Source organism: Nycticebus coucang, chromosome 12, assembly GCF_027406575.1.
Source record: "Nycticebus coucang isolate mNycCou1 chromosome 12, mNycCou1.pri, whole genome shotgun sequence".
Classification (NCBI taxonomy): domain Eukaryota; kingdom Metazoa; phylum Chordata; class Mammalia; order Primates; family Lorisidae; genus Nycticebus; species Nycticebus coucang.
The window spans coordinates 62715920-62734170 of NC_069791.1; the positions used below are offsets into that span (position 1 = coordinate 62715920).

The 18251-nt window shown below is 57.7% G+C and overlaps 1 protein-coding gene across 1 annotated transcript in view; it reads right to left on the bottom strand.

Moving 5' to 3' along the window:
• Positions 1 to 3448: 3448 nt before the first annotated feature.
• The window catches only part of INTS1 (integrator complex subunit 1), a 34794-nt gene continuing 19991 nt past the window's right edge, over positions 3449 to 18251 (bottom strand). Inside the window, exons 23-48 of the mRNA XM_053555836.1 lie at positions 17866 to 18045; positions 17662 to 17766; positions 16703 to 16870; positions 16501 to 16612; positions 15418 to 15579; positions 14505 to 14651; positions 14077 to 14175; positions 13659 to 13783; positions 12923 to 13177; positions 12231 to 12390; positions 11833 to 11973; positions 11334 to 11517; positions 11128 to 11251; positions 10543 to 10673; positions 9565 to 9652; positions 9265 to 9491; positions 9034 to 9157; positions 7984 to 8117; positions 7439 to 7631; positions 6667 to 6794; positions 6457 to 6569; positions 5687 to 5800; positions 4701 to 4771; positions 4320 to 4411; positions 4052 to 4161; positions 3449 to 3894 (exon numbers count right to left, since the gene is read on the bottom strand). Coding sequence (XP_053411811.1) covers positions 3779 to 3894; positions 4052 to 4161; positions 4320 to 4411; positions 4701 to 4771; positions 5687 to 5800; positions 6457 to 6569; positions 6667 to 6794; positions 7439 to 7631; positions 7984 to 8117; positions 9034 to 9157; positions 9265 to 9491; positions 9565 to 9652; positions 10543 to 10673; positions 11128 to 11251; positions 11334 to 11517; positions 11833 to 11973; positions 12231 to 12390; positions 12923 to 13177; positions 13659 to 13783; positions 14077 to 14175; positions 14505 to 14651; positions 15418 to 15579; positions 16501 to 16612; positions 16703 to 16870; positions 17662 to 17766; positions 17866 to 18045 — 3603 coding nt within the window. The 3' untranslated portion in view covers positions 3449 to 3778. The remainder of the gene's footprint in view (positions 3895 to 4051; positions 4162 to 4319; positions 4412 to 4700; positions 4772 to 5686; positions 5801 to 6456; positions 6570 to 6666; positions 6795 to 7438; positions 7632 to 7983; positions 8118 to 9033; positions 9158 to 9264; positions 9492 to 9564; positions 9653 to 10542; positions 10674 to 11127; positions 11252 to 11333; positions 11518 to 11832; positions 11974 to 12230; positions 12391 to 12922; positions 13178 to 13658; positions 13784 to 14076; positions 14176 to 14504; positions 14652 to 15417; positions 15580 to 16500; positions 16613 to 16702; positions 16871 to 17661; positions 17767 to 17865; positions 18046 to 18251) is intronic.

Consider the following 18251-nt stretch of genomic DNA (forward strand, 5'->3'; position numbering starts at 1 on the left):
CCTGTTTCAGTGGACTTCCCCTCATGCACATGAATTCCAAATCTGCCATGTATGTGTCCAGGCTGTCTTCCTGGCATGGGCTGCACGCAGGGGGCTCTTGCCTGCTGGTACCTGTCTCCTCTTCTGTCAGTGCCAGGGCCGGCCATGCCCCCCATAGCTGCCCTCTGTGATGGAGACAGGGCTGGTGCCACATTTCAAGGGTTGCAGAAACCAGTGGCCTGCCCCCTAGGTGCCATCATTGGGAGCTGCCAGACCCTGGTCCCTGATGTCAGCAGCCTAGGACCAGCACACACCTGTGCCCTCCACACCTGCCCGGCCTAGGCCAGACACTTCACATGGAATACTTCAGCTTAGCCTGACCTCCCTGCCTCATTCAGCAAGTGTAAAGTGAGGGAAACTGAGATCCCAAGTGGGGAGCTCAGCTGCCTAGGGTCCCATGCCCAGGACTGGAGCACTGCCTCCTGCTTCCTTCCCCAAACCTGGTCACCATCCCACCATGGCTACTTGGAGCCAGACTAGCCTCAGCCTTTGCTGCCCAGGTTCCAGGCTTGTGGAGGTCAGACCTCACCTGCTCAGCAACCCTAGGGAGGCCCACTTGAGGACAACACCCACCATAGCAGACATACTGCCCCCAGCCTGGCATGAGGAGCCCCAGAGGGGAGGAGGCCTTCCAGGAGGAGGTGCCCAGGAGCCTGCAGAGGCAGCACCAAGAGGGGAGGTGGCTTGTGGCAGGAGGGAACATGGCCAGTCTGGGTCTCTTTCTTAAGTTGCAGGAAAGAGGGCTGGAATCTGGAAGGCCGGCTGCACTCCTGGTACTCACTGGGCCTCCTCGGGGCTGCCCGCATAGCCTCTGCCTTCTGGTCTGTAGGGATAAGGGCCCAGCCCTAGGAGAGGCCACCCAGCTTCTGGGGGCTGGAGGTCGGGTGCAGGCACACAGCAAGGACTGGAGCCTGCAGGCTCCAGGCTCACACTGTGTCAGAGCCTGTGTTTCTGTCTCAAGAGTTTCAGGTGGACCTGCTGGTCCTGAAGAGCTGGCACTGCATGGCCACTGCATGGCCTGTACACTCTATCCTTGGCACACATGACTTCACCACAAACAGACTCGCTTGTGCAGTCTGCTGCCCCTGGGCTCCCATCTGCCCAGGCTGGTGCCCGGGAGCCCATCTCCTACTATAACAGGGGTGGTGGTCACCACAGCTGATACTCAGTATGTTGCAGGGAATGTCTTGTGAGCACCTGAGCCTGCAGCTACATGACACACACATGCAGCCCCTCGAGGCACCCTGATGTAAAGAGCTCCCGGCTAATCCCACAGTCACCAAGTTGGATCTAGAGGGAGCCACACTGGGCCTGCTCGGTCCCCCAAAGTGTCCTTATGACATCTTCTATAGGCCCTGGCATCAGGAGACATGTGCAGATAATCCCCAGCAAGTGGGATTAGGGAATTGGGTTTTGGTAGCTGTACTATCCATGCTGCCACCTGCCTCCCCATGTCCCTGGCTCAACAGGTCACCAAATACCCTAATCTGGCAACCTGAAGGGGGCATGTGGCCTAGGCTATTGTCATCTTGTCTCTCCCTGGGGTGAGCCCTTTGCCAGCCTCTTGCCCTTCTTTGCTGCATTGAGAACACAGCAGTGTGGCAGGGGACAGGTGTGGGCTCCAGCCCCATTCCATCCTCACCACCAGAGTCTTGTACTTTCTGGCACTTCTGGGCTGTCTCCCCAGCCATGAGATAGGAATGGGCCATGTCTCTGCCAGGTGGTCTGGGGCTTTGGGTTAAGATGGCAGCATATGAGATCCTGAGAATGAGCCAGTGGCCTTTTCCTGAGCTTGGGAGGCAGGTGGGTTTGTATGAGACAATCTGGTGAAAATGGTCAGCCTGGACCTAGCAACTCCCTGCACCCTATGATAAGGTGTTGGGGCCAGTGCATGTGGGCAGCCCTGGCTGGGTAGCAGCCTTGCTCTTTCCCAGGTTTCATTTACACAGTGGGGTGGGGGCTGGCCCTCTAACCCCCAAACCAGGCACTGGAAACCACAGAGCAAGGCCAGATAGAGAATGAGGACATACTTGAATAGGCTCTGGGGCTTTGTGGCAGAGGTGGATGGGGACAGGCAGAACCCATATGAGACCTGGAGCATATACTACAGCAGGTATTCAGGGACAGCTTGCTGGAGCCACAGAAGCCAGGACAAGCCAGGCAGTGGACAGGAAGGGCCAGCCTTACATCCAGGGCCATGCTGGGTGCTCTCCACATGGAGGGTGTCTCTAAGACAGTGGTTCTCAACCCACAGGAACTGTATTAAAGGGCCACGGCATTAGGAAGGTTGAGAACCACTGCTCTAAGAGGATGTGTTTGGGGCAGAGGGCAAGGGTGAGCAGCACTGTCCTGCATGGCTGGGTAAAGGCCACATGGGGGCAGTTCCTACCCATCGCCACTCCCAGGGAAAGGGCAGAAGGCGCCCCGGGTAGGCAAGTCAGAATAATCCTAACTGGTTCATCCCTACCACAGCTCCGGTCCCTGGTTGCCTTAGGGGATTCTGGGAGGGCAGCTGGGTGGGTGCAGCAGTGGCTGGCATGAGACCCTCAAGACAGCAGACATAGCTGGCACGCTGACCCTGACACTGGAGCCTAGAGCCAGAGCTGCCCACTTGTGGGGCCATCTGTTGGGTATCTCCAGAGGCCAAGGTCATTCTGAGGACCACAGACCTCAGGCCTATCCTGGAGGCTTTTGGGAGGGCTTGGTTTGTCTTTCCTAGCCATAGTGTCCCCTGGTGGCCTGCCTGGGAGGACAGGGGAAAGGTGCCTTGCCTGCCTACCATGAGGATGGAGAGGCAAGGACAGCTCTAACTCCAGCCTAAAGGGGAAGAAATGGGCTGGCAGGGAGAAGAGTCCAGCGTGGCTCAGGACCACTAACTTCTGGCACATGGGGAACTAGGGTACCCACCAGGCACAGCTTCACTCCACGACACTGGCTGACCCTACTAGTTGGGCTCACTTCCCCCATAGACAGTTGGGCTCTCCTCCCTCAGCCAGGGCCTGGGAAGGCAAGCCCAGGCAGCACCACTGGCTGCTTGGATTGTTCCAGAATGGGCTTCCCCAACTCTGTTCCTGGAAGGAGACGCCCACAGCCCAGGATCTTGTTCTATCTTTTAGGGTGAGAGGGAGGGGTGATCAACCCCGCAGCTGCACATGACCTGAAAAGGTTGGCCTCTGCCCAGCAGAGTTGACCTCCGGGGTAGAGGGCTGAGAGCCAACGCCTCTTGCTCTTTCTTCTCTTCTGCTTGAGGAGAAGGGCTGACCAATGTGGACAGCCAGGTGCGTAGAGCCTTCCGGGCTCCTATGGGGGGAGGTGAAGCCTAGGGGCCTAGCATTGGCCCCTACCTCCCAAGATCTTGTTCCAATTCCTGACACCCCAGACGGGGACACAGGACACCAGACAGCACACAGAGAATCCAGAATGTTTCATTAAAACTGGACCCCTGCCACGCCTGGCAGACACCAGCCTTCCCTCACACTGGGCCATATCCACCCACTGCTTGCAGAAGGGCCAGGACCCAGGAGGTGTTGACAGGCTTGCAAACAGGGGCTCCCTGCCAGCAGCTGGCCTGGAGCCACCACAGGTGCTATTCCTGAGCTCTGTATAGCCTTAGGGCTCAGCACCCACCCCTTGGCCCAGGCAAGACCACTGATGGACCAGCCCTCCTGGGTTTGGCCTCAGGGGCCCCAGCCATCATGTTGAGTGGCCCAAGGCTGGTGGATGGGTCAGCATCATAGGCTCACATCACAGCTTCCATGTGCAGGATCCTTAGGGCCTCAGAGATCTGGGCACTCGGGTCCATCTGGCCATACATGCCCACGAGGAAGGCCCGGTGCAACAACACGGCTGCGTGCTCTGTGGGGAGACAGGGAGCCTGCAAAGCCATGCTGGCTGGAAACACCCTGACCATGGTGACCAGACCTCAGGGTTCCTGACAGCAATGTCATCTGGTAGCTCTTGGCAGATGTGCCCCCAGGCCCTCCCTGAGAGCCAGCCCCAGGATGGCACTCACCTTGGCAGAGGAGGGTGTACTCAGGCAGGTTCCTGAGGGCTGTCTGCACTACCTCGAAGTCCCGGCTGCCCAGGCAGTACATAAATGTGGGTAGGAAGTCGGCTGCGATGCTGAAAGAGCCACAAGCGTGAGCAGGCACCTCTACCTGTCACAGAGCCCAGGCCAAGCCCTGCTGGACAAGGTGAGCTCATCTGGAAGCCTGCCTGGCCACATATGGCCAACCAGGGACCTCCCAGTAATGGCAGAGGGGCCTGGTCAGGAGGCTCACCTGGGGCTGTTCTGGATGGAGCGCAGGGCCAGGCTGAAGGCCAGGTTGCGGCAGGACTCCTCAGCCGAGCTCATCAGCCGCTGCAGGCTAGTCTGGCCAGGGCACGGTGTATGGTGTTACCAGGGTACCCCCCGCCTGCCCCGTCCAGGGCCCAAACTCTTACTCCTTAGCCTCTTGGCCTTAGGTGGTTAGTAACAATGGCAGGGGATTGTTCCCTGGGGGCCTCCCTTGGTGTCAGTTGTGCTGCCAGCATCTGGGCCAGGGCCTAGCTCATGGAGAGCTCTATGGGGCTCAGGGCAGGAAGGAGGGTGTCAGGGAGTGCTGCCCTGCCAGATATCCCCATAACAGCAACTAGCTCTCCCACGGTCCATCTCTGCTCACCGAGAAGAAGTTCAGGATCTCAGGTCTCCGCCGGGACATTTCATCTATGTCACTCAGAACCTCCAACAGGTCTAAGATAGGCACAGAGGGCCAGGCCGGGCTAGGCCACAGCTGCTGGGGCCAGGGAGGACCTCTGCCTACCCACCCAAGCAACCCAGAGGCAAGGGGCATGTCCCTGTGCACCTCAAGAGGGAAGTGCCAGTGCTGCTGGCTTCCCACTCCCTCTAGGCCCCAGGAGGTTTCCCAGGTGCCTGTCACACTCATTAGTGCCACACTCCAGATGCCCGTCCCTGCCCTCCAGCCCCTATATGCTGGCCTCTAGCAAGGGGAAATGACTCAAAGACAGGTCACTCTGAGCCTACCCTTGGGCTCTCCTAACCAATTGCCCTGCCATCCTCCCAGGCCTTGCTTCTTGGAGGAGTATTCTGGATATTTCAGTGGCTTGCTTGACACTCTGCTTTGCCTAGAGCAGAGCAACTAGCCCTGGCTCCCCTGGGTCCCTGAATTTCCTCTAATGTCCTCTCTGTGGGATACCCCGAGGAAACAACCCATCCCTCCTATGACCTGGTGAGGTTGCACTGTCCCTGTATGCCCCAAAGGCAGCAGCAGGATAGTCACTGCCTGCAGCCCCTGTGGGACCCAGGATGCTGGTGACAAAATAGGCACTGATGGCTCAGCGCCTGTGGCTAAAGCGGCTAAGGCACCAGCCACATATACCTCAGCTGGTGGGTTCGAATCCAGCCCGGGCCTGCCAAACAACTATGATGGCTGCAACCAAAAAACAGCCAGGCGTTGTGGCGGGCGCCTTTAGTCCCAGATACTTGGGAGGTGAAGGCAGGAGAATCGCTTGAGCCCAGGAGTTAGAGGTTGCTGTGAGCTATGATGCCACAGCACTCTACCCAGAGTGAAAGCTTGAGGCTCTGTCTCAAAAAAAAAAAAAAAAAAGGCACTGATCTCATGTGGGTTACACTAGGCCCCCAACTCACCCTCAACTGTCTGGCCCCTGGAAAGCCTCTTCATATAGGGAGCCATCTCGGCCGTGGTCAGAGGGGTGAAGAGGGAGACGCTGACCAGGGGCAGGGAGCCAGCTGCATTCTCATCTGAAGGGTGAGCAAGTCAGCACGCTGGGAGTCCAGAGACGTGAACCAAGCACTATAGCTGCCCTCCCCAGAGCACATAGGCCACTGCCCAGCACTGAGCAGGGTGCCTGGAATATGGCAGGCTTTCAACAAGTGTAGGGGGACAGGAGGCCACTGGGAGCAGCCCCACTGGCGAGTGTATTCTCCCTTCTCTCTTGAACATTACCACAAGGGAGTTGTTCCCTCCACAGCCTGGGGCTTGGCACGTGCTCCACAGAGGCGTTTGTGTGCCATGTGTCCACGACTGCCAAAGAGCTACACTCAAAACAGTTTGGTGCGGAACAGCCATCACAGCCAGCAACCGCCCAGCCTCCAGTGGTCCTGGACACACTCACTCATCCACTGCCCTTTGACAGTGCCAGCACAGAATTTATGCCACGTCACCATCAGGCAGGTGAGGGCCACAGGGTGAGGTAGGGACATGAGTGGGTAACTGAGGACAAGTCCCACCCAGTAGGGCCCAGAGGCTTCCTGGGGAGGCAGTTGCTGGTGGGACCCCAGGGGTGGGAGTGCTGCTGCTCAGTCATACCAGTCAGTACTTAACACAAGCAGAGTGGACCAGGGGCCGGTGAGGTCACTGGGCTTGCAAAGCCCCCACAGGACACCTCCCGACTCACCCTCACTCTCCTCTTCTAGGCCTTGGTCAGCTCTGCCAGCCCTGCTGGGAAGGCTGAGCCCTGCAAGGAGGGACTTCAGCATTGCAAGGTCACTGTTGTCAAAGGACAGGTCACTGGGGAAAAGATGTGGTTTTTAGCCAGGAGGAAGACACAGGCAGACGGAAGGCTAGGGGGAAACCAAGGCAATGCAGGAGGGGTAGGGGCACTCACTGCAGTGGCTCAGCGTGTTTCTGCAGGAAGGACACTGCCGCAGGTGCATTGCAGGTGATGTACTTGTGGATAAACTGCACGAACTTGCTGATGAAGGCAGCCAGGTGGCGGGAAGACTTCCTGTAGTTCTGCAAAGGAGAAGCCAACACCTTGGATAATAATCACAATGACCACTTCTGCTGATCACAGTAGCCCTGAAGGTGTTCAACCATGGCAGTCTCAAAGGTGGTCAGCCACAGCCCACAGCCCTCGTGAGCTCACAGACACACAGGCATCCAAATGGACATAACCCACGAGATGGGTTATGGGCTTGTCACAGCCACTGTGACAAGCATGGAGCAGTCTGGAGGTCTGAGCTGGGCTTCTCTCCTCTTTTTTTTTTGCAGTTTTTGGCCAGGGCTGGGTTTGAACCCACCACCTCTGGCATATGAGGTTGGCGCCCTAGTCCTTTGAGCCACAGGCGCCACCCTGAGCTGGGCTTCTCAAGAACATGGGGTCTCTCGGGCACATGAGAGGCTGGGGTCAGGGTGAGAGCTGGTCCCTGGGGTAGGCAGGGGAGAAAGAGGCTACCCAATAGGTAGCCTGGTCCTGGCTAAGGGACCTGATTCTCCTGTCAGCGTTACAAAGGTCAGGCTGAGCTAGGGCCATGGGGGCAGAAAGAAGCTAAGGTGGGAGGAGAAGAATTCCAGAATGTTCACGCTGGTTCCCTTAGGGAGCAGCGACAAGTAATCAGGACACAGGGTGAGAGATGGCGTCCCCTCAGGGCACCCACCAGGAGCAAGCTCACGAAGGAGCGTAGACAGTCCCACAGCGCCCTCTGGTGCTCGCTCCGGAACACCTGGGGCTGCAGCAGCTCCAACACCCCCAGCACGTGCAGGAAGAAGGTCAAGTGGTTCTGCTGACGGAACTCCTGGAAGTTGAGGTGGGTGCGCCCATGCAGTAGTGCAGCAATCATGGGCAAGTGTCTGGGGACAAGACATGCGGGGAGATGACCACATCTGGGCCCCCCAGCTCACAGCATGGCCTGGGAGCAGCTGTAGGGCCAGGACCTCGTCACCAGCGCTGCCCACCAGCACTTGGTAGTCTAGGAGGGGTCCCTTTGGCCCACCCCTCTGGGGTCTGCCTAGCTCCTCCCTCCCACCTGGGGTTCAGCCAATGTCAATAGCTGCCCATGTCAGGGTCTAGGTGCAGGCTCTTTTATAACACCTGGAGCTGGGACAGGAACACCCACAGGAGCACCCACTCAGATCTAGGAGTGGGGAAGAGCAAGGCTGGTGCTAGGTTTAGTGCAGGTGGCTGGGCCAGGCTGGGCAGTACCTGAGCAGCAGGATAGGGTGAGCCACAGCCAGCTTCCGGCAGGCCATGTTGGCGTCTGCCCCTCGGTTCTCAGAGGAGCGGGAATCGTTGGTATCCGCGAGGAGGGTGATGATGCGGTGGATGAGGCCGTCCAACTGGGAGGAAGAGAACATTAAGGCCCAGGGCCACCACACCACCCCATATCCAGAGGGATCACTCCCTCACAGCCACCCCAGACATGCTGACACAGCGCTAGGGTGAGCACTTCTACAGGGATAAATCTGGCCTCTCAATACCAAATACTGAATGATATGTTGGGGAGGGGACCAAAATTGCATATGAAGTATGATTTCAACTGTATAAAACAATACACAAGTGTAAAAAGACAAAAAAATGGTAAAAAGCCAACTTTCCCCAGTCACTGGGCAGAGGGAGGCTGCAGACCCGCTAGGTGGCCACTGACAGGCCAGTGGGCACAGGAAGCCTGGCCTTCCACAGGCTGTGGCTCACTTGGGAGAGGCAGAAGCAGCTGTCTATGGAGACCCACGCACAAGCCCTCACAGCAGATGTCCTTGCTCCAAGCTGAAAATGACTCAAATATCCACCAGAGCTGAGTAGATAAACCAAACCATCTGTCTACACACCAAAAACCACTCAGCAATGACAAGAACAAGCCGTGGTGCCGCTGCAGCTTGGGTAGACCAACACTGCTGCAAGGCCAAGGGCACGCGCTGCATGCACGTGGACACTTACCACCAGGAAATGCAAACGAATCCAGTGACCACAGAGCAGGGGTGCCCACACACTATCATTTCTCACCAGTTCCCTTTTTCATAATCTGAAAAAAATGTTCCTCCATATCCTGGTTTTGGCATCTACTTCAAAGTGAGGGACAGGAGTCACCCTGACCACATGGGCAAACAGCGCAGCCGCCTATACCATCCGTAGCCTTGAAAGCCACCCCTCGCAGGGGAGGTAGCCAGTCAGGCTGTTGGCCTCTACCCGCCTACTCTCTCCATGGTTAGGGCACTCAGGAAGTCTGGCATGGAGTAGGCAGAACTGCACCCTCACCTTGCAGACACTGCTATTAGCAGCTGCCTCGCTGTGTGGCAGGACCTCTGGCACGGGTACCCGGAGCTCCGGCCGCTGCAAGTAGAGTTGCAGGAACAGGTCCCAGCAGCGCCGGCCCAGCACGCTGGAAGACAGGAGGGGCTCATGGAGCCACCATCTGCCCTGGATCTGACTCCTCCTGCACACCTCACACATGAGAGTAGCACCCCTGGGACGAGGGATCCTAAGCACCTGTCCCCATGCTGTTGGATGCAGGCCATGAGGTGCTCAGAGACTCTCTTGACACCCTCGTTGTCCCCACGGCAGCAGCTGAGCAGCAGAGGTAGCCGGGATTGGATGAGGCTACAGGCAGAAGCGTCCCCATCCTGGCTCCTGGTCTCTGCCTCAGCCAGGATCAGCTCCACCAGGCTGATGAGCTCTGGAGCCTGGACCTGGAGCACCAGCTCTTCCCGCCGCTTCTGCAATCAGGCATCCACTGGTCAGCTCCAGGACACACCAGTCCTCTGGGGCCAGGCCACCCCCAACACTTGCCTGCGGAGTGCGCTGGTCCCTGCCCTGCCAGATGCGAGGAACATGGATGCAGGCCCAGAGAAAGTCCAAGGACGCAGAGGGGTCAAATCTGGGAAGAAGCAGGGGTCCAGATGAGCAAAAGAAGGGTATCCGGGCACAGGAGAGAGCAGGATGTAGCTCCAGGAAGGGCATCCTCGTGGTAAAGCCAATGCCCATCCCATAAGGTTGCAACATGCCTCCACGATGTGTCTAGGGTAAGTCTCAAACTGCACCCCACAGAGAGAGGACAGACACTGGCCCTGCCCAAACCAAGGGACCACAGGCGATGGAGGTTAAGTGCCTGGCAGCAAAACACCTCGGGGCATCTCCTGGCTCTTCATGGACAGCACTGTGGGCTCTTCTCAGACATGTGAAGCAGCTGCAGCCCGTAACAACTCTACTCTCCTGAATGTTCCCCTCTGGGTGTGGGGGACAGGGCCAACCAGAGTAGGGACATGTACAAGGGACCCAGTGATGCTAGGGTGGGGCTGGCCAGGGTGGGATTTAGACCTCCAAGGTGATATACTTGCAGGGCCTCTGTGGCCTGTTGACCACCTTCCCAGGACATCGGGGGCAAATGAAAGTCTTGGTCAGTCTAAGCACCCATCAGATTCTAGCTTAGAAATGGGAGCCTACCATCTCTGGGCAGGAAGAGCCACTTCCTCAGCAAGCATTGTACCCTATTACCACCATGCCCTGAGGATTCCAGGCAACTCCCTGCATGGGCTGTGAGGTCTCAAACACCAGTAGTGGTATGGAGGATCAGATATTCCTGGGACCCTCAATGTTGAGTTTATGTACCCTGAGGTCAGCATTTATCACAACCACCCAGAGTAGCACTGAACAACTGTGACCACCAGAACAGAGCCAGCAGCTCCCAGCAGAGGGATACACACCCGGGCCATCACACCATTCCTGCAGCAAGGCTGAGAGGGTGAAGACCTGCTGAGGGGTACCCACCTCTGCTCCCGGTTCTTGGCCAGCAGGATGCGGATGCAGCGGTGCAGCGTGGGCCAGCTGGACTGGTGCGTGAAGAGGGCCAGCAGGTAAGGACGAAATGACAGCACCTGGGTGCCAGCAGGACCTTTGCCCTGGGAAAGAAGGAAAGGGGCATGTGGACTATTGGTAAGGTCAGCTGACAACGTCCAACTCATCCCATCAACCAGGACACTCTGGGTGGTAGCTCATGCTTTCTCCCACATCTACGCTGGAGCCACCACATGCAGTGGGGTGCCTTTAAGGCTTCACCCAGGTCCTTCCTGAGAATCTTATCTCCCTTAGGCAGGGCCCTGCACCCACCCTGCCTACTGCTGACTATGGCCCACCCTGCTCTGCCCGGCCCACAACCACATCTGGGCAATCATAGCATCAGCCAAGAAAACAAGGGACCTAGGCCTGGACTCTGCTAGAGCCCATGGGAGACCCTATCCTTTCCCTGGAGGCCAAGGGCACAAGGTCTGAAAGTGAAGATGATGCTGTGGCCACCGAGAACCTTGCTCCAGACCAGGGACCCTCCCTTATCCTGAGCACTATGCATAGCCCCACCTTCCTCCGGGAGAAGAGCAGCCTCTGCTGTAGGTCAGGGCAGCTGCTGACCACCTCAGGGTCCAGCATCTCCAGCCAGTCCACGAGTAGCCCAGATGAGGGCCCCAGCTGCACAGCCTCCAGGCTGTAGGGAGAGAAGCATTTAGGGGAGGGCTGCCAGAGCCGCACAGCGTCACCACCCGTCTTCCCATGGCTCCCCAGCTCACCTGCCACTGTCTGTGCCCTGCTTCCCTGGAGCCAAAGGTTCCTCCTCCTGCAGCAACAGGGAGCTCACCACCATGATGGGCTTCGAGGTTGGAAAAGGAGAGGTGGCATCCGTGGTGGCAGAGCAGAGCGCAGCCAGCAACTCCTCTAGGTGAGGAGACCTCACTTCTATCAGCCCCCGGAGGACTATGCAAGGGACAGAGGGACAACCTAGGTCATTCCCAGGTCAGGGAGGCTGTCGAGCAGAGCTGGGATAGCCAATGCTGGTGTGGATCCCAATAGCAGAGCCTGGCTGGGTACACAGAAAGGCATGTCCTGCTCTGCTGGGTGGGAAGGGGTAGGGTTCCCCTAGGGGTCACTCCAGATCATTCTCAAGAGAAACCCATGTCCAACAGCTGGGAGGGGACCTCTGGGTACCTTCTGGGGACAGCCACTGCCTGCCCCCAACCTAGTGCCAAGAAAGTGCCTGTCTCCAGGCTGGGGGTCCCCACAGGACAGCACCTTTGCTAAGCAGCTCTGGCTCCACATTGCACTTCTCCCCAGATCTCAGGGTGGTGATGACAGCCTGGACAGCAGAACTAACCACCTCCAGGTCCCGATGGAAAGTCAGGGCCTCAGCCAGGTGCAAGAGCCCACTTCGAACTGCAGGAGAGTATGGTGACCACCACCATCAGCTTTGGCTTCCTCCTCTTAGTGTGCCCCATCCCAGGAGGCCCCAAAGCAAAAGGACTCCCCTTGGTTCACTCAGGCACCTTCCTCCCTGAAGAAGCCCACATCACACCCAGGCCTCTAGGTGACAAGCTGCTTGGCCACTTGCTATGAATGCATACCCAGTGCCTAGGACCCCCCACAGGTGCCGGCCAGCCCCACCCCTCCTGCACTCCCATTCCTGGCCTTACCATCACTGATCCTGCGTCTCGCTGAGTACTGGGTAGCAAACAGCTTCAGTTGGGCCTTGAGGGGCCCGTCCTCCACAGCAGGACTGTCTAGCCACTGCAGCATCTGCATGAGCACTTTTAGGAAGAGCGAGGAGAAGCCAGTGTCCTGGGGCACACAGCGCTGTAGGGACAGATAGCAGAACATGGGCTATGCTCTCCAGAGACAGCCACAACCCTGCACAACAAGGACCACAGACTCCTTACCCCCAGTCTCAGAGGAACCAGGAACCAAGCACTCAAAACCCAGACAAGAGGCTGGGAGGCTAGGGTGGAGATTGACTGTCGCCCTGCAGCCAGGCCAACCTCTTCCCATCTGCTTTCCCCGCACATACCCGGACAACTCCATAGAGACCCCTTCCAAGTCCCACACAGGTGAGGTCTCCTCACTCTGGCAACTTATTTTCATATAGTTCAGCAGTAAAATTCAGGAAAAACAAACATACACACATGGACAGAAATAAATAAAAGGCACACACCAGAGAAGGGAGACAGGGTGGATGCAGGATTGCCGAACTAGGTGGTGTATGCACACAAGCAGGCCTACACCAGCCCCTCAGGGTAGCATCCTTCCTCAGTCAGGAACTAAGGACCCAGCCATGGGGGCAACCTTAGGACACCCAGGGGCAGAGCTCTCCCTCCCTCCCAGTTCCCACCTGGTACTGGTAGAGCTGGCGCATCAGCGGACAGGCGAGGAAGTGGCTGCGGTGCATGGACAGCACCAGGGCGCCTCCGTGTGGGGAGCTGAGCAGGGTGGCCATGGCCTGTAGGAAGCGCACTGCGATGCCTGGTACCTCAGGGTTCCCCTGGAGGATGCGGGCCAGCTCTTGGCCCAGAGCCTGCTGCAGAGCGAGTGCTGCAGGCCGAGGACTAGAGTTTTGCCACCGTGGGTCAGGGCTGAGTGGGAAGATCTGGAACAGAGCAGGGTCGGTATCAGAAGGAGGGGATGGCACAGAGGCTGAGTGCCCTTCACATGATTCCCATGACAGAACCATGTCCCTGTTCATTTGTGGCCCCAATATTGTGGACTGACAGGCCTGGGGCCCTTGAGACCTGTGCTGAGAGCTGCCTCAGAGGACAAAGAAATCCTGAGCCAGCCACATGCTCATCAGGCCCTCCTGCAGCAGAGATGGGCTGGGGCCACAGGGAGCTCTGCAAACTTTTGCTTCTGCATGAACAAAATAGGATGCCAAGTGCACAGGGATGTGCAAGGATGACAAGGGGGGTGTCTCCAAGAAGCCTGTTTGAGAGTGTGGGGGTACACACACGAGCACAGCATGCCAATATCAAATAGGCACATGTATAAAAGGCCATTGCGTATGCAAGGTAGGGAGAACACACGTGTCCAAAAGGGGCCACAGCTGTGGGATCTGAGCACGGCTCTATCAGTACCTGCAGGAACAAGCCAGCCAGGTCATCCTCAGGGCCAAGCACCCGGATCTGTGTACCAGCACGGGCCCTCCCCTGGCCTGGCGGCTGCTCTGGACTACTCTTCAGTTTCAGTGTCTCTGCAGTGTCTGCAGAGAAAGCAGAATTGTTATGGCCAAACTGTGACCAGTTCCCAAAGGGGGGCACTATACAAACCAAACCCAGTCTAGCCCAGGGCTGTCACCCAAAAAGAAGAGCTGGCTTTGGAGCCCCTCAGAGGGTCTGCATTCCCTGAGGACTCCAGACCTCACCTGTGCCCACGAGGTCAGACTTTGAACAGGAGTCCACATCCTGCCCAGAGACAAAGGCTGACCAAGGAAAGAGCCCCAGGAGTCTCTGTGGGCCCTGGGCAAGAGTGTCGTTAGTGGGGTATGGGCCATACCTCGCCGGGGCGGTAGGGAGGCCGTGAGCAGGGAGTGGAACGTCTGGCCCCCAGAGGCACCTCTCTCGTGCTGAACCTCGACCAGGTGTGCCATGTAATCTATGAGACAGCAGCCAGGGTAGTGCGGGCACAGGTGGGGAAAACACATTTCCCTTCCCACAGGAATCTGAGCCAGGGAGGCTCCTGGAGAGTCACCCTAAGATGCCGGAGGCTGACCTACCGGATCTTCCGGCAAGGATCACTTAAGTGTCAAAAGGGCCCCTCCAGCCTTAAAACAAACACCAAAAGGGGTGCCTGGTGCTGACCCTCCCACTCTATCTCTTGCCCATGAGTCCACTTGCACCCACACACCTGACCTTGGCCCCCAACCCACACTGCCCGGGGACTTGGTTATGCGTGTGTGGGACACCACAGAGCCTGACTCTCACTCTTGTCCATGATGTTCTGCTCCAGGGTCTGAGGGTCATGGGCCACCGCCTGGTCCAGGTACTGAAGAAGCTTACTCATACTGGACACGGGGATGCCAAAGGACTGGACGAACAGCAGCAGCTGCTGTGGCTCCAGGTCCTGAAGGGCTGAAGGAAGTGCTTGCTCAGTGGCCTCCAAAACATGGGAAGGCACTTGCTCAGGGGCCCTTATCCGGAGATCCCAACCAGCAGGACAGTGGCACTAGCTCAGGATCACCTTGGGTCTGCCCTGGAGCCTGGCCAGCATGGCACACTCCCCTCCCCACGGCTGCACACAGGCACTGTATGTGCTCTTTCTGGAGCTCAGCTGCCATACTGCAACCCACTGATGTCATCAATGGCTCCCCACAACATATGGGGGCCCAGACTCCTTAGTGTACATCCTTCACTGGACTTCCCACACCAACCCCATTCACTCAAACTGCCTCCTAAAGTCCCCTCAAGTGCCACCCTGACTGACCCATGCTGGCTCAGGCCCCCTGTTCAGCCCCTGGGGCTAGCCCCCTCACTATAGTCCACCCCAACCCCCCAAGGCCTCCAAGAACCAACTCAGAGGCCCCCACTACCTCCCCTGCAACCCCTAACCACTTTATCTCTTTTCTGCCCCAGGACGCAGCCCCTGGGCCTGACTACTAGACTGTAGGCCGCTCTTGAGCAGGGATAGCATGAGCCACACTGGGTCTCCTCCCAGACTCCAGCATAGGGCCAGGCTCAGCCAGGACTGAAGGAGCACCAGCAGGATGCTGAGGTACCTAGGAGCCTCCCAAAGGTCCAAGAGTCCATAAGCCTGTCCTCATTCATCTGTAACAGCTGGAGGACACCCAGGCTGACGTGTCCAGGCCTCTTTTCCCCAGAGCCCAACCTGGGTCAGTACCTGCATCCACCAGACGAGGGACCTCTGAGCGGATCATGCGCAGCTTCAGCCAGTCAGGCAGTAGCAGTGCCTCCTCGGATGTGTCCACCAGGAAGGCAGTGGGCAGGGGCTTCTTCTCCGGAAACCAGATGTCCAGCAGCGCCTGGAACTCACTATCACCAGCTTTGGGAAAGACAACAGGGTGAGGAGGCTTCCAACTTCACCATCTGAGGAGTCCCAGGATCCCAGAACAGCCCAATGCTGAGGCCAGAGAAACCCAGAGATCACTTGGTGCAAGTCCTCCCTTCACATGGGGAAATGGAAGCTTTGGAGGACAGTGCTGCACAAGTATTTATTACGTGTCAGTGCTTTGCATAAACTAATGTACTTAGTGCTCACGACCTCCGTGAGAGGTGGACAGCATGTCCCTGTTGTGCTTCATTTCACAGCTAAGGGATGGGGACACTTACCACTGATGACTTGTGTAGCCCCAGTCCACCCCTGACCTCTGGGCTCAGTCTGTCTGGTGGGACCAGCTCCCTTAGCTCCACAAAGCCAAAGAGAAACCCAATGGGCCCAGCCTTCTTTTGCCTTCCCAAGGGCAGCAACTGTACCTGCCCACCTGGGCTTCCAACTCCACCTATCTCCTGACAGGGGTCACCAGGGGGGTTCTGTCCTTCCCTCCACTCCCAACACTATCAGGTCAGTGGCAAAGCCATTCCAGTAGTTGGCCAGAGGAGTGACATGGAAGGCTGCTAGGCCAAAGAAGGTTTAGTTGGCCTGGGCTCACCAGGCCCTGGGGCCCCATGGATGGTACCCGAGCACTTCTAGGCATCCTCATGTGGGCCTGCATGCTGAGCAGCCCAGAGTTCATAAGCTTGGCCATGAGAAAAGGACAGCACAGCCTCTGGAGCACAGGCATGTACAGGGTTTCACGTGTTTCCACAAAACACTGAGACAAATGTGGATATACTTTGATTTCCACTTTAAAAATGAACAGAGGCATAGTGGCAAAGGGGAGGTACCTAAAGCTACAGGTATGCTTCCTGCTCTGAGACTTGTTACCTAGACCCCTGAGGGGCTGCCCACCTAGCTGCTACTCACCTCGGGGTGGGCCAAGCGTCAGCAGGATGACCATTGCATGGACCACGAGGATGTGCATGGTGGCAGTCTCCCCACTGGTCCAGCGCAAGAAGACCTGGTCCTGAGACTCTGACTACAGGGAAAGGAGAAGGGGAATAGGGGTCATGGGGGTCATGGGGGACTGAGGGGGATACAGGGCCTAGGCATTGAGTGGCTGCCTTACCCAGCTATAGACCTCCTCGCCTTCCTTGCTCTGGCGCATGCGCCTCACATAATGGGAGAAGATTGACAGCAGGGCACCCAGCACGGCATCTGATGTGGTGCTGGAGGAGAGTTTCGAGAAGAGGTGGGACATGATGGTGGAACGCTCAACAACCAGCCGGGCCACGTCCTGGGGGAGAGCAGGTCTGTCAGAGGCTCCCTGAGGACTTGAGTAGTCGCAGCTTACCGCAAGGCTCCACAACCCAGGTCAACCTTGGCAAACCATACACCCAACAAGAGCACTGACTGTCCCCAGCACATCTGAGATCCCAACCGCAGGGGAGTGGAGCTCCTCAAAGCCACAGACCCTCAGTCAGATGGCAGCACCACAGAGAGTAGATGACGAGAGCTTTATAACTCTCTGGTAGAGCACACAGCTCTCATGGTCAAGAACAATGGCCCTGAAAGCAGATGTTGCTGCCCATTGCCGACCATGGCACAGACGCTGTCCCTCAAGCATCAGAAACATGTACTTTCCAAGGCCAAAAGGGAAAAGGGCATCCAGACACAGTATCTAGAAATTTGCAGGAACCCCAACAACCCCAGTTGTTTGCTGGCACAAGAGTCTGAGGACAAAGGCCTCAAAGACCACCCAGGCCTCTAGGCCCCACCAAGGCACCATGAGATCTAGGGAGAAATGCTACACAGAATCAGTAGTGACTAGAAAGGGACAGAGACAGCCAAATTCCAGAGAGCACAAAGACTCCCAGTACACCAGGTATGCCACACTCCAACCCTGTACACCACCCTTGGCACAAGGAGCTTCCAGCCCAGGACACGGCACAGCTGGCCCTGAGCCCCAAGAACTCCATCCCCATGCTGCCCTTGTCTTTGCTTATCAAGGCCAGGTCCCTGTGCTGTCCCTGTCCCCCATTTCCCTTCACCAGGACCAGGTCCCTGTGCCTCCTCATTCCCCCTCACCAGGGCTAGGTCACTGTGCTGCCCCTGCTCCTCCACTGGTGTGTGCTGGGATAGGTACACCAAGTAGGCACTGATGGTCTGTGGGTCTGTCTCCATGTGGATGGCCTGGGGAGGAGGAGAAGAGTTCTCAGCGGCTTCTTGGGGGCAGTGCTGCCACTTGCCTAGTTGCCTAGTCTGTCCCGAGGTCCCCTCCAGTGCCCTCACCTGTTGTAGCGCCAGGGCAGTGGTGCTTCGGACACTGTCAAACAGTGGCAGCCTGGGCAGGTCCCGCAGCAGCCACTGGTAACCTTGCAGCAGGTCTGTGTCCCCCGAGTCCTCCTCCATGGGGTGCTCCCGCTCTTCCCCATCCCGCAGGCTGCCCTCTGAGAGCACCAGCGACAAGCCCTGTGGGCAACATGTGGAGCTGGACCCAGCCACCACCAGGGCACTAGCAGGGGCCCACAGCCCAACCTGGGGGGCAAGTGTGTACCCTCAAAGCCTTGTGTGGAGAACCCAGAGCTCCTGAGGAGACAGGCTGATTCACTGGTTCCCACAGTGACCAGAACAGAAAGGCAGGAAAAAGTAGCAAGATCTGCTTTCTTTAAAAAGCT